This window comes from Columba livia, chromosome 2 (assembly GCF_036013475.1).
Source record: "Columba livia isolate bColLiv1 breed racing homer chromosome 2, bColLiv1.pat.W.v2, whole genome shotgun sequence".
Classification (NCBI taxonomy): domain Eukaryota; kingdom Metazoa; phylum Chordata; class Aves; order Columbiformes; family Columbidae; genus Columba; species Columba livia.
This window is the reverse complement of record NC_088603.1, coordinates 86,308,854-86,324,037: the sequence shown is the minus strand read 5'-3', so window position 1 is coordinate 86,324,037 and position 15,184 is coordinate 86,308,854. Positions and strand designations below refer to the sequence as shown.

At 38.1% G+C, this 15,184-nt stretch overlaps 1 protein-coding gene across 16 annotated transcripts in view; it reads right to left on the bottom strand.

Annotated features, from left to right (window-relative positions):
- CTNND2 (catenin delta 2) overlaps positions 1–15,184 on the bottom strand; it is a 660,748-nt gene that overhangs the window by 246,023 nt on the left and 399,541 nt on the right. For 9 of the 16 annotated variants that reach the window (XM_065052649.1, XM_065052643.1, XM_065052648.1 and 6 more), the window contains one exon: positions 5,336–5,654. In XM_065052649.1, coding sequence (XP_064908721.1) covers positions 5,336–5,654 — 319 coding nt within the window. The remainder of the gene's footprint in view (positions 1–5,335; positions 5,655–15,184) is intronic. The other 7 variants (XM_065052652.1, XM_065052645.1, XM_065052653.1 and 4 more) reach the window with 1 other exon arrangement.

Sequence of the window (15,184 nt, the reverse complement as noted above, 5' to 3'; positions counted from 1 at the left end):
TGATGGAAAAAATTCTTAGGAGACTGTAGGATCTAGGAAGTTGAACCATTTACTTCTGGAGGTGAGCCTACATTGCCAAACATTTACATGGTCGGATCCACTAGAAGTATGTTTTCTTTGGCTTCTTCACCATGACAACCCGTGGAGAATCACCTCCCCCTTTACTTTACCCTTAATTTCAGATAAAGATAAGAGGGACCTTTGAAAACTATTCAGTGAAAAGGAGAGCTGCCTATCACACACTCTGCCATGCAAAAGCGGGGAGGTACTTCTGCAAGCTCTGTTCTGTCTTAAGCCTCTTGGGTTAGAGAATGATGCCAGAGACCCACTGACAGCCCTCTGGATTCTGAAAAGTCGAGCCCACATCTGAGGACTGACCACAGCAGCACTGCAGAGTGTTGCCACCAGCTGTACTGTAGTCACAGCAAAACCTTCCACTCCACCAGATGTTTCTTTCTGAAGGTGCCAACCCTTGCCAAAGAAGCTCCCAGACACATTCCCACCAAGATGTTCCACCTCCTACACATGCAGGTTTACACTGTTATTTTCTTACCTTGTTACACTGTTTGACTGCCTGGCTGCTATTCAGATTTATAGTAGAGTAACACTACTAACACTGATATAATCCTTGGAACAAAGCAAGATTAAATATATGGGGAAGACTCCTGCAGAAACATTTACCTTTTAGCAGGCCATGTTCCAAACTCAGTGTGCTAATCTTATAAGCAGTTTTACTGGAGCACAGAAATTAGGATAATTAGAGTTTATTTTACTATCACTTTTCTTACAGAAAGAAGAAAGCTCTCTACCTTCCATTCCAAAAACAGAGCATACTTTAAAAAAAAAAAAAGAAAGAGATTAGTTTTGAAACTTACAATCCACACAAAACGTTCTGATCTAATTTATTTCCTTTCGTAAGTGGAAAGAAAGCCAATTTAAAACTTTACAAGACAGACAGAACTGTCATCTTCTGCTCAGAAGGAAATTACAGCCAGCAGAAGCAATGAAATGGAAAGTTGACTCTGCAAGAGCAGAACAGAGCAGAAACGTCTCAGGGCATTACAGTTAAATCATGCAATACCTGGAAAACTCTGTTTCTACGTTGACCTATACCCAGATAGTTCTTAAGGTGAAAACCACTATGAGATAGCTGGTTCTAAAAATTTTGTTTTCTTGTAAAGTTGCAACATGATTTTACTGCTAGTGGGTTTTGTGTTGTCTTTTTTTTTTTTTTTTTTTAAACATTATTACAGTCTGCTTTATAATGAAGAATGAACCCTTTACAGCTTCATTCACCAAATTATCCCATTTCTTCTGAATAAATAGTTTTAAAGGTTCTGAAACACATCTTGAGAAAGAGGATGACATAAAGGAAAATTGTAAGTGTAGACGAATATAATTCAATGCAATATGAAATGGACATTTGAACTCTGAAATTCATTTTGATAGCCTTAATGGAGTGTATGCTGCATAATTCTTGCTGGTAATTCAGTTTCTTGTCAGCTTCTTTGCTGTGTGTATACAGGCATGTAAATAAAAACAGGTAAGAAGAGAAGTCACAAAACAAACACGTTGACTCAACCCATCAAACCAGACACAGTGAGTCCATTGTGGGGTAAAATCACTGTTACTGCAAACTTCGTTGGTATGTATTTAACTGAAGGATCTGAAAACTATGTATTTTTCATCTGTTATTCAGCAAGTGTGATTTATCAGCAGTGGTACGTGTACATTGTTACTCAGTAGTTTAAAGACTCAAAAATTAAGTAGTTTACACAGACTTTTGTATTTTGGACTAAAAACTGGAAGGCACACAGACTGGCAACTGGACACGGTGATTTCTCTTTCTAGGGCTCCCTAGTTCCCCTAAAGTCTAGGAACGAACCAACCTTGGATAGTTTGTTGGTGACAAGAGACACATCAATCTTTCTTAAATGAAAGCAGGCTGGAAAATAACACATGAATATATATTTCTGATACTTTAAAATAGTAACAACTTCACAGTTCAGTAGGAGCCAAAAGCAAGACAATAATTAGAAAATAAATATTGTATTATTTCCCTCCCTCTCTATGCCACTTTTTCTTATAAGAGATTGTGGCATGAAACAGTTTCTATCACAACCTTATTGCATACTTTTCTTCCTTTTTTGACACAAAGTAAACATAAGAGAGGGCTCTGAAGAATCAATCTGTAAATTATATTTGATATTACATTTTTTCCATTTTCTATACACAGAACTTATTTTATTTCTGACAGGTGACACGGGTTTTATTTTCTTTTTAAATAACAAAGCCTCCAATTTTTCACCAGTATAGATGCATATAGTTTTTACTACCTGTTATATGAGCTCCCATCAGCTGACAGTCTACCTGCATAGATCAAAAATTATGCCCTATCACAAACTTGATAATAGACATTTGATACTTTTTTAAAACTAGTTTTTGTCCTAAACTTTTAGTTGATGAACATTAAACTGCATTTTATGACAGCCGGATGATGCAGAACAGATGTTGAGCTAAAATTTAATTTGCCAAATGTCAGCTGAAAACATGTATGTAAAACTGGAGCATTAGTAATACAAACTACATGGTGAAAACAATGGAAAAAGTTGTCAACCACATCAGTGTCTGCCAACCATTTTTTAAGGACTTCAGATGGAAATTCCACCTAAACTGATGATTCCAGAAAACAATGTTCAGCTTTAGGAACTCTAATTGCTTATTAGGATGAGTATGTTCCATTCTGGGTATCTATTCCTCATCTTGAGCTGACTGACATACACATAATGTTAGCAAAAGCCTGCAATTAGTAGTTTTTTTGTCTTGCAGTTTTTTCTCTGCCAGTGAGCCTTTGTTTGGAGCTCTGGTTGGACAGGTAGGCTCAGTGTCTGAAAGAGACACATGCCATTACCCTACATGGTTCACGTCAGTCACAAAACACCCCAATCAACCAGCCAACCAAAGCACTAATAGGTCCATAAGGAAACTCAAGATTTATCAGTCGACCAAGCTCACCCACTGACTAACATGTTTATCTTTTTTTTTTGCTGTGTAAGTATAAATGATAACTCTTTAAGGAGCACAGTGCAACACAACACAGACATTGGAAGTCATTTTTGTATTTGGGCCAGGCTTTTTTCTTCCTAATTAAAGCCAGTACTTCTAATTATACCTCCCATGTGCTACCCTAAATCATTTCTGTCCTTCCATAATATTTTTGCAAGTCTCTGGAACATCTTCTGTCCCCTCCTTTCCACACTTGTCATTTATCCACATTTTTGTAGTTTATCCATGGAAATCAAAACATTAGAAGTCTCCCGATTGCTTTTATTGCTTTTCTTCAAACTCCTTCCAATTTTTCACTGTCTTTCCAATAGCTGAAAGATCAGCTTCTGTAGGCCACAAACAGTTCCACAAGCTAGTCTGCATAGGTGGATTACAGCTTCTGGGAACTAAGTTGTAACATCATCCAGCGTGCCTCTGACATTGCTTTGTAAGATTTATTCAAATTAACAAATAAGGGCAGCTTATTGAGTAAGAGACACCACACACGGTCCACGGATCAAACGAATGAGATCAAGAGTAATGCAAACCTCTTTTACAAAAGTTATTTTATGAAAAATCCCAATCCATATAATAGTAATTAGTAACAATAAGTAATGATCCCCTCTAAAGTGTTTTATCAAGTACAATTTATACCCGGATGCCTGCTCGCTCCTACTTTACCTAGAGAAATCAATGCTCTGAACATACAAATGGTATAAAAAGGCAAGAAAGAACCAAAAAGCAGGCAAATGAAAAACTTGAAAGAAGAAATCTTGTTTTGCAAGTACATATCCTATACAGTAGCTGAATAACAGTTGTGAGGTGACAGCAGAGCAACCAAAGGGATATAACCTTTTCTTAAAAAGATATTATGTCTATGACCTGTAGAGATACTCTAAACATGTCTTTCATGTCTATAGGGACTACTGCCTTCACCATCATCATGCTTCTCATAAGAACTTTTCATAAGGATTGCAGTCATTTCTCCTCTGGTTTAGTGCACTCCTAATGTAATTTTTTTAATGTTTCAGAAAAAGACTGTTTCCCTCTGGTTACTGACGCTTGCCCTGGGGCAGGTGGAAGAAGGGGAGGGATTCAAAGCTAAGGGAAAAAAAATAAGGTTGAAGACAGAAGTTTTCTCAACAAATGAAACTCTGTAACGGCTGAAGTAGCTGCAAGCAGCGATATTTCTAATGTGCCATAAAATGTAGCTGCTGTTGTGTTCTTGGATGGAGAGACAGAAAGAACTGCTATAATGCTAAACAAGTAGAGCGATCAGGTTGCAAATATTTGGTTTTCAATGCAGGGAGAGAAGTCTTTTCTAATTGTTGCTTAAACACCTCCAGCATTTTTGTTGGGGGCAAATTTTGGGCACTCCCATCACAAAATTATACATAGCAAAAATTAATAAATAAATCACACCATCTGCCATAGAAAAACCTTGTATAAATTAACACTTTCAACAGGTTTAAACTTAAGTTACCAAAGAGACTTGCTTTCTTTTCCTTCAGAAAACTAAAACAAAATCACCAAGTGCACTGAGTATTACAGTCACCATTTTCATTGCTGTTATTGTGGAAATCAAATTATTTGTCAGAAAACTCTCTCTAACGCATCTGCCTGCTTGGGGTACATTATATATAAAGTTTCCTCCTTTCACCTTCTCTAAGTATACGAGTACACTTGTGCCTCACAGCAACATTAAAAATCATGCTATATATTTTAAAAGCATGCACAGTAACAACCATTTCTGCAAAGCTGTAGTACATATATTCTGTTACCACGTACTGGCATTGGAAGCCCACACAACAACAGGGTGAAGGATAAGCCTGATTACGTGTGACTTCCACATTGCCCAGTCTCATTGCCCAATACCAGAATATCCTTTTCTGCAGCTTTTCTCAACATTAACTGCAGACAAACCAACAACTGTAACAACTTCTGCCCAACAAGCAACTTGAAAATTCAATACAGAATAGTCAGAGTCAAAACAGTCATATAACTTCTCCCATTTTCAGAGAAAATTACTTTTCATAATATTTTGATTGGTAGGACCACTGAAAGCAGGCTAAACAAAAAAATTCAAGACCATACTTATCATTTCATTTCACAGAAGAGCTCATGAGAGCCTTTCAAGGTAAAGCATTAGGACAAAGCTCTTATGCAAGCAAAACCTTTCATGTACAATCTTTTTTTTTTTAATATATATTCAAAAGAAACACACAAAGCAAGCTGCAATTACAAACCTCTGCACGAGCAAGAAAGAGTAGACAATGAAGGTTTCACCCACCTGGGATCTTTCTGAATGCTATCAATGGAAGGTGACCTAGCCAAGGTCCCTTCAGGTGGGATGGCTGGCCCAGATTTGCTGTATGGTGATTCAACAGAAGGACAATACTGCAGCTGTCGGTAGGGGTCTGCGTAATTGGAGGCTGGGCCGGCCGCATAGCTGGCCCTCTGGAAGGTCGCTGTTGCGTTCTGTGTGCCGTGTTGACTGCCTGTGCGCTGTAAGGGTACGGAGTCGACACCAGGGGAAGATGGGGCTACGACAGGAAAGTAGGGACAAAGTAAAAAATTGAGGACCTGTTCACAGAAATGGTTAACCAGGTCTAGGCAGAGGAGAAAAAAAAAACACAAACATATAAAACAGGGGTTCAAAAAGAATGAGAAAAAAAAAAACAAACACAAACAACATTGTCATTTCCAAAACCATTGAAGTAAATAACCATCAAAAGAATTTCTAAATGACACATCGCAGCTAGACTAAAAGACCTTTACACCAGTTAAACTGACTGTAGCAGTGCTTTTCTCTTAGGGTTTTAACTGCACTGACCTGAAATGAAAAAAAAATGCAGAAGCAGCATGGGACTAGTCAAGCTATAATTCACAGTCACCAGTGAGTGAGGCTTTTGCAGTCCTTACAGGGGTGGAAGTCAGTCAGATCCACCAGGAGAAGGAGGGTCAGACCAGGCTGAAGACTCCAAACTGAGACAGCCAGCTCTATGGCAGAAGAAACAGCCAGCCACGGCCATTCCAAATTTATAGTCCTGGTATCCATGAAGCAGGTAAAACCACACACCTGCTACTGAGAGCTCCTGCATGTGCTTTGTTAACCAGTCTTCTGCAGATTTTACCTTAAGTAAGACTTAGGGGGATGCTACTGCTGAGTCTGGAAAAGAGCTAAGCACAAGGTGATCACGTAGATGTCTTAATGTACATCAACAATGGCTGTGCTCACCCACCACAGCTCCAGATTAACACATTACCAGTTTTGAGCAGCTTAACCAATAGATTTACACTGACTTAATGCTTTTGCGACTCAAAAATCTTATTAATCTCTCTTGTAGTCCATTATCTTTCTGTCACAGCACTGTGTACTGGAGATCTAGTCTGCTTTATGGTTCTTATTAAACATGCAATATTTTTCAACCAAAATCCAGTTAACAGCAAACCAATTCTCACTGTAAGGGCCAGAAGACCAACATCCACATGATCTTTCACCTGGAAACAAATATGAATTAAATGCTGGCTCTGCTTGAGAGGAAATTAGGACTGTTTGAAGTGGCACATGAACTCATGGTGTCTTCCATTTACCCCTGTCCCTAGACAACAAGAATACTTCAGCCAACAGGAGTGGGCCCAGGTGCAGGACTATTTTTAGCTGGGATGCAAAGCTCGGATGCAAACCATAGGCATACTCGCATATTCAAGAGACAAGTTTTCATAACAGATTTCCCAATTATTTCTCATTAACATGCATATTTACATTTTAAGAAAATAAATCTTTTTAATCTATTACAGTTCCATGAAAGGGACTTTAAGAATTTTATCTCAAAATGTCAGCAGATGAAATACAGTGAGTTATAAACAGAATTTCACCAGTTTTGTCTGAACTAGTTACAACACCTGAAAATTTTAAATTGGCATCAAATTTTTGCCTTGTTTTTAATTTTTTTTATGGTTCCAAAGTATAGAATTTTGCAATAACAAGTATTATCTCATAACTTTGTTACCAACATAGATAAGTGGGACCATCCACTTATCTATTCCCCTACCCCTGGCAGTGTTCAAGGCCAGGCTGGATGGGGCTTTGAGCAACCTGGTCTAGTGGAAGGTGTCCCTGCCCATGGCAGGGGGGTTGGAACTAGATCATCTTTAAAGGTCCCTTCCAACCCAACCCATTCTATGATTACGCTAACTTACATAAATAGCAACATTTTACAAGTAATACTTTTGTTTAACTGTTACGATATATTTCCTAAGAAATGAGTAATGACACATACAGACCTTTTCATAAAACTGCATCAGTTAAAATGCAATAACAATATTAGCATACTGAAACATCCCATGCACAAATCATGCTAAATTCAGTGTTAGGAAGACATAAGGAAAACATCACATTTTAACAGAAAATACACACAGTTCAAAACCAAAATCTGGTGCCTTGTGAGGAAAAGAGTAAAAATAACAAGTTAGAGAAAATACTGAAAATATTTTCAATGGAAAAAGCAAAAATGTAATTATATACTGATGTAGCATACTCTTACGTCCTGTCAATATGCAGGATATGCTGCTAGCTTTTGAGACATTATATGGGGAATTGCAAAAAAACCTTGCAATGCTAGTTTAGCTGAAAACTAGAAATTCATTGCAATGTAGATTGCTTTGCTAAATATTCCACTGCATTTCCCTTCCTCTCCCTTGCAAGACAGTTCAATGGAAATGGTGTTTGTTTTTAAATTATTTGAAAACTTTTCTGGCTATTTTCTCCTCTCTCTTGATATCAAAATAGGTATTTATATGAACTGAAACTAGCTGTCACTTTAACACCTACCTGCTTTTTGAGTCACTCTGATTCATTTCTCAAATTATCTCCCTAGCAGACTGTTACTTCATTTCAAATTTTATCACAATGAACACAGAAGTGCCATAGTCAGAATATGAGAATGAGACAAATCTATGACTTAGTTAAACATTCACAAATCAGGTTGTTTGGCCAGTGTTAGTCAGATCAGTTAAAAGAAAAACAACAAAAAACCCAAACAACCAACACTTTAGACTAACTTCTACATTCAACTTGACCACAGCCGCCTTCATGGACTGTAAAAGACCTAAGCTTCAGCATATATTTTAACACAAATAATTTCATGTGAAACTGAAGCAAAGTCATGTCCTACCAATACATTACTCTTGTTTAAACAAATCTTTTTGGCAGCCAGACTTACTGAGCATGTCTCTTCAGGCAATGTCTAACTTCTCATCTATTGAGATCTCCCCTTTATTTAGCTATTAAAACAGCAATGCTGTAGTGATTATGTATATTAAAACAAATAAATTCCGAAGTCTAATTGCTTCACCCAGCAACAGTAAATCTTCAGTGAGCACAAGGGAATCCAGAAGGCACACACTTGGAGTGCACCAGAAAGTGCTCATGTACCAGCTACATTAGCAGATAGTCACGCAACCTTTTTCCAAGTTTTTATATTGAAGACACTTACCTCTTCCTCCAACTTTTGCATTTGACTTCTCCCAAATCTAAGTCAGCTACACATCAACCAGAGTCAACCTAGCGTAGGTGGGACTCAATACAACTTTGTCAAGGATCAGGAGTTGACCCCAGCAAAGGAAGAGAATGGTGGGAAGGAGATGTAACAGAACGGCTGTTTCTGGACAAACAGGCTGCTTTTCCCTCTCCCAGCACCAGTCCAGCCTTCCTGGGATCTGGCCTGGTTGAAGTGGGAACATGGCTGAGTCACGCTCTTGCCCTGGGTGTATGGCAGACCCTAGTCTGCACTGCATAAAGGTAAAACCCAAAGTGATGACCAGACTGGGAAGTAACAGGTCTAGTTTTGTGGGCACCTCAATACTTCATTGTTTTAACAAGAAACTTGGAGGTAAAGGTGTTCACAAAACTAGAACTGCTTCTGGTCGTCAACAGATTAAAATCAAAGAAACAAAAAGTCTCAAAAGCTTTTTTCTTCTGTATCACGCTTCACCCAAGTAACCACCCATAAAATCATTGCTTTTAATAGGGATTGCAGCCTTCGCTTTTACAAAACTTGCATGGATGTTCAGTGCTTGATGTCAGATAAATAAGTCTCTCAAGTTCTGCTCCTCTCCCTTTGCACTGGTCAGCCAACCTGTGGCTCCATCCCAGGAGCCACCCAGCTCAGGGGCCTTGCAGAGGCAGAGGGACAAGGCGGTTTCGCACACACCACCCCTTCCAATGGCTCTACTCCATGCGTGGACCATGTCCTGCAACGCTCAGGATGGCTCACGTTGATGGCAGGTTACAGCACTCACTTTCTGCTGCAGCTAGCGGATACTGGATATAGCAAATAACATGCTCAGTGGGAGGCCAATAAATCTTTATACACTCATGAAATTTTAAACTTCAATATAGGAATCATGCTTGAAGAGGAGAATTTTAATTTTGCTTTGAGAAAAGGGTTTCATTGGAAGTTCCAAAGTGAGCGTTTCAAATTGCACAAATCGAGAACTATAGTCTCAGTGAAGAGATTTTGGTTTGTCACCTAAACACTTCTTTTAAGATTTTGTTTTAATTTGGCTTGTTGTTAATACCTTTAAAATACCGTATCAACTCAGCCTTTCACTATTGCAGCACCAAAATCACACCCCCAGAAAACAGAGCATGTGGGGTATCATACAAAGATGCAATAGGTTCTTACAGAATCTTGCCAAAGAGAAAGAAGAGCCCCTGTTAACTATAGTGAAAACCCTCTAAAGACCTGAGGTATGCCCTGATTATGGTTCTCTTGGTTGCAGGAATAGTATACAGAAAAGCCAGTCTTTATCTTTTTCTCTGGCTTTTGCGTGGTATTAACAAAAACACAGCAACTTTCATATTAGTGCTGAAAATTTAGTGTATCTCTAAACAAGCTCACATGTTCTTAATGAGATACTCAACTTAGAAATTGCCTTCTAGATTTTGTACCTTATTTCCAAATCTACGACATCTTAAGAAACAACTAACAAAACCCAAAAAGCAAAAATGAGTTGATTTAGGCAGAGATCCTACTGCACCACATCTAAGCATCTTAGGGAGACAAAATGTACAGAGTAACTGCTAAAAAGTTCAGACTTTCTAAAAGTCAGAGGGCATTGTGCCCAGTTAACATAAGTAGGATCAGACCTTCAGAAAACATAAATTCATTTATGTGACTTACGTTGCTATACCTCACCACTGAAAATTACTTGGCTGATGCTGCTGTTTCACTTGTAGGTATTACCTTGTAAAATTTTCTTCTTATTATTCTACATTAGATATTCAGTTCCTGTGTTAGCCTTCTCCTTGTGCATTTCACAGAGATTTTGCAATTCTTTACTTTCTTCCCTTCACTGATTTACACCTGCAGTCAATTCTTACTCTCATGTGAAAGCTGAAAATTGGAACCCAGTAAGATGTCCTTTCAGTGCAAGCTATGCCCACCATCCCTCCATGAGTTCACAAATGATACAAATACTGTGCACTTTTGGTAGCAAATATATAGAAAGACTTATAAAATTGATTATTTTCCCATCTAATACACCATAAAAATAACTCAGTGCATTCTCCGTCGACTAGGAAACAGAATTCACCATGTTTGGGGGATACAAACACTTTTTATCTCTAAATGTTAAGTGAGTGTCATAGAGCACACACCAGCTTGTTTACAATATAAATGGTCAAGTTTAACACTGTTCAAGATGTATTATAATATATAATAATAATAAGTTTACTTAGCAGTTACTTTTAGCTGCACTTTCCACATTGGAAGTATAAGGTTTTACAAAAATAGAAGGTTGGGGGAACCTGAAAATATTTACCAAAGGAAGAAAACAAACCAAACCAAACCAAACCCAAAACACATAGCTGATATTAGCAACTACCTCTAAGGTAGCTAAGATTTTATGAAGGTGCTATCATGCCCTCTGTTCAAAGTACACATGCACAAGGAATTTCATACTTTAACAGGCAAACTGAGAGCAGAACAAAAAAACACTAGAGGATTTCAGCTTACAAGGCTCCAATTTAGATTTAAAATACTCAGGACCTTATGTAAATATCTACACCACAGATGTCCACTGTAGCTTGGGAAATTTGCTATGCTGAAGCTGAAACAGGAAACATACAGTGAAAACTATCACAACTTTCTAGTCCTTTTACTTTCCATTTTCTTCTCCTTCACTTTTCTACACTCTTTAGTTGTCCTGTTTAGTTGCTGATCTTTCAATCAAATCTCCAGTTTCCAAATTCTCAGCCAGAACACAAATAAAAAAGAATCTATAAGCAAATTTTCCCTTGCATCCTCACATAAGCTCTTCTCCATCCATCTATCCTTTCCTCTCAACGCATCAGTGTTTCAGGGCTTCTGGGATTGCATCGTCAATTGGGAAAGCCTTTTTCCCCTCTATTATGCCTCCATGCCCTCTTCCTTTCTCAAGGATTTCTAGTTATGCTTCAAAGACTCAGCTAGCCCAGTTCCTCCTGACTCTTTCTGCTGGCTCCAACTTTCTCCAGATGCTTGTATTTTGTATATCTCAGGGGAGACACAAGTTCCTTCTCTCCAGTCAGCTCCACTGTGCCAAGCTGAGCACCGTCACCAGCCAGGCACGGCAAGGAGCCAGTCTCTCAGCTGCACCAGGTACACATGTACCAAGGAACGTAACATGCAGCACAGGGGAAATGCAAACAAACAAGAGAAATAGCTACTGAACAGCACAGTGCTTATTTAAAAAATAAATAAATCTATTTTCCCCCAGCTTGTTACTGACAATTTCCTCAGGTACTCATTATACCTGGCTGTCACATCTATGTGTAATTAGTGCATCTACATGCTCTCACAAACACATATTCAGTAGTATTTTTACTAGCAGATATTTCCACGGCATGGTAAGAAGGAAGCTTTTTTATGAAAGTAACACGCATGTCTTTTCCAGATGGCATCACAGGAGATTTACATTGTTCATACTTTCCCTTCTCATCTTCAAAACCAGAGGCAGCTGTTTAGCTGCTATGCTGTTACTTCTCCGGGAAACAGTGCATCTCCAAATGAGTTAACAGGTCCATTCCCATCGCTGGCAGCTGCAGAGGACTAAGCCAAATGAAGATCGTAAACATACTCAAAGTGATTGCATGCCCCGGTAATGAATTATTACCCATTTGCTATTTCATTCTTTCAAAAATCTTAAAATAATCTCCTGACCATTGTTGTATTGACACACCACTGTTTTGAGGGAAAACAACTCCTTCCTGCATAGAAACCAAGGAAACATCACTTGTGCTTTGCATATTGTCATGTTTAATACACTGTCTTCTGATGCAAAAGCTGACAATCTTTGAAGATTGAAGAACTGAAGTCGGTACTGCACTGATGTATCCTTTCATTTTGATTTTTTAAGAGTGTTCTTTAGATCTGACACTAGTTGTTACAAGGATGAACATTCCTTTGCTTAGAAACTGATTTTTTTTTTTCATAATGCAGACAGTATTGATGAAAGAAAATACTGCTTCCTTGTTTTTTGAGCTATTCCTCTGTTTACAGAACAGCTGGTATCCGGTCACTTTGAAGGCTCCCTTTGTCTATGTTGTCTCTTTTCAGTTTCTGCACTCTCACATTGTCTGTGTCTCAGTTTCCTTTTCATGCTTATTTTTTTTCTTTGAAATACATTATTTTCCTTTTCTTTTATTGATCAGTTACACTGGGGGAAGATGTATAACCTTTACCATATGCAATAACTTTCTAAATTGCCAATTTAAACTTTTCTTTTACTAGTAATTATTTTATTTATGGATCCAGGTATGTGATTAGCTGGTATCAATCTGAAATCACCTAGTTCCATTAGGGTTAGCTACGGAAGCAAATACATTTCATGAATAAAGTAATCTATAAGGATTTTTGTACCTCTAAAGCAAATTTTAATGAAGAAGTAGGTAGACAAGTAATTCAGTGGGTAGCGATGCTGACAGTTTATAATAGATATGGTGCCTGAAAACAATCAGTTCCGATCAAAGTTCATGTGCAGCTGTGCTTGATGCAACTTCATTGGAGCCTGATGGAGTCAAAACTTGAACACAGGCTCTTCCATAGCCAGGTCTGTTAAAAGGCTTCACTGCTGTGCCCAACCTCACATCCCCAAACCCACAACCTTCTCGAATTCTTCATCCTTCTCTCCAGTCATCCTTCACCATGAGTTTCCAGATTTAGGGGGCATCTATCACAATAATATAGCCTGTATCTCAAAAGCATATATAACCAGAGCGTCATTTTGAAATCCATGCAGTCTGCAAAGACACCAAGGTTTTATGCAGATATTAGGATTCCCCAGGCAACTATATGTTTTAAATTATTAAAGATTTCCAACTCTCTGACTCAGGGCAGGAGTGACTTCCTTCCTTCTTTACAACCAAACAGGGCAGGAACCAGGCTTGTCAAGTTTTCAGTACTAAAAAAAAATATAAAAGTCCTTTCCACCTCCAAGAACTGACTGCCTTTTAAGTCAGCCAGATTCTAATCTCCACTAATATATGCAACTTCCATTCTCAGACTTGGCTTCTGGCATATTTCAGTGATGCTTCTCTGCACGCACAGAAAAAAATGGTGCATCCACATAATGTGATAATCAGATGCCAACTTTGGCCGCTGAAGTTATTATGCCAAGATCTTTTCTCAGATTGTCTCTTGTCTCTCTGGGTTGCACCCCTCAATTTGGAGAGAACATACAGTTTCACTCATTTGTTCCATGAGCATTTAAACAGAGAAAGTAACAATTGCCAAGGCCCTTAAAAGCAACTGCCCTTTCAGAATTGGAGATATTATACTAAAATTCATCATACCAATTTCCTCACTGGAGATAAAATTCAACTCTGAGCAATGCTACTATACAAGTCACACACATCATCTTCCTCTTTGAAGTGCTACATGGTTTCACATTGTGCGCATGGGACATACTGACCATCACACTTATAAAACTCGATCACAGCAAAACTACACAGACCATCCCACTGCACAGACTAGCCTACTGCAACTCAATTTCTCTTTTCACTCCAAATTCACCTTCTTGGGAAATCCCTCTGGTAAAAGCTGCCTTTCCAGCTGGCCAACATAAAAGAGAACACATGGACCCAAGTCACAATTATTATGAAAAATGTATAAATATTATGAGACAATAACAGATTAACAGGCTGCACTGCATCATGCTACAGCCATCAAGCACATGTATGGCTTCTCCTTCAGATTTTTACTTCTCCCAAGCTAACACACTACGAAGTTAAGTAATAAAAATAGCTACTAGCTGGTATTCTTTAGAACACCATCAGCTATTTTAATTATTGTTTTTCACTCTGGAGTAGAGAGTTATTTTGCTATTAAAGTTAACCACATTTGTGTTCCAGTGCCACACTTCCAGTCTACACCATAAACATTAACTTAACTTCTACAAATTATAGTCTGAAAGTTTCAGGACACATTATAGTAAAAACTAACAACTTTGCATACTTGCTGTACTTGTAAAAACTCCAACCCTACATGTAAACTGCTGAAATTATGATAGAGGAAGAGACCACTTCTACAAGTAGACAGTCTCATAAAAAAAAATACAGCTTGAGTCAAAAAAATTAACTGGCTGCTGATTTTTGAAAGAGTGCCTTTAAATATAATCCTGCAGAAAGAATGATCCTCTAACAAAAACATTAGTTCTCTTGAAGACATTACTAGGTAGTTACCTTAGGCACAATACTGTATTTTTCATCAGCAAAAATTTACAAGAAGGAGATTTATGAAAGGTGTTTGAATTGCTTCTTATTTCATGAATGACAGCTTCGTATTTCTGCACAACACTGAAGTGAACAAAAGAGAATGGACGTCGTCCTGCATCACCAAAGTCAAATGTGACCAGGCTTTAACCTGAGACTACACCTGTGCAGTAAACACATGATAAACACCCAGTCAGTTTCTGTCAGAGGGTAGATACTGTATTTTCTCAACAGTGGAACATGAGATTTATAGGGTATGCACTTCCCTGACCAAGATTTTATAATCACAGTTTTCCCTCAATAGCTGGTAAAAATCATGGGACATCTAAGAAGCATTCAGACATGCTCTAAGTCATCCTTCTATTAAAAAAAAAAAAAATAAAA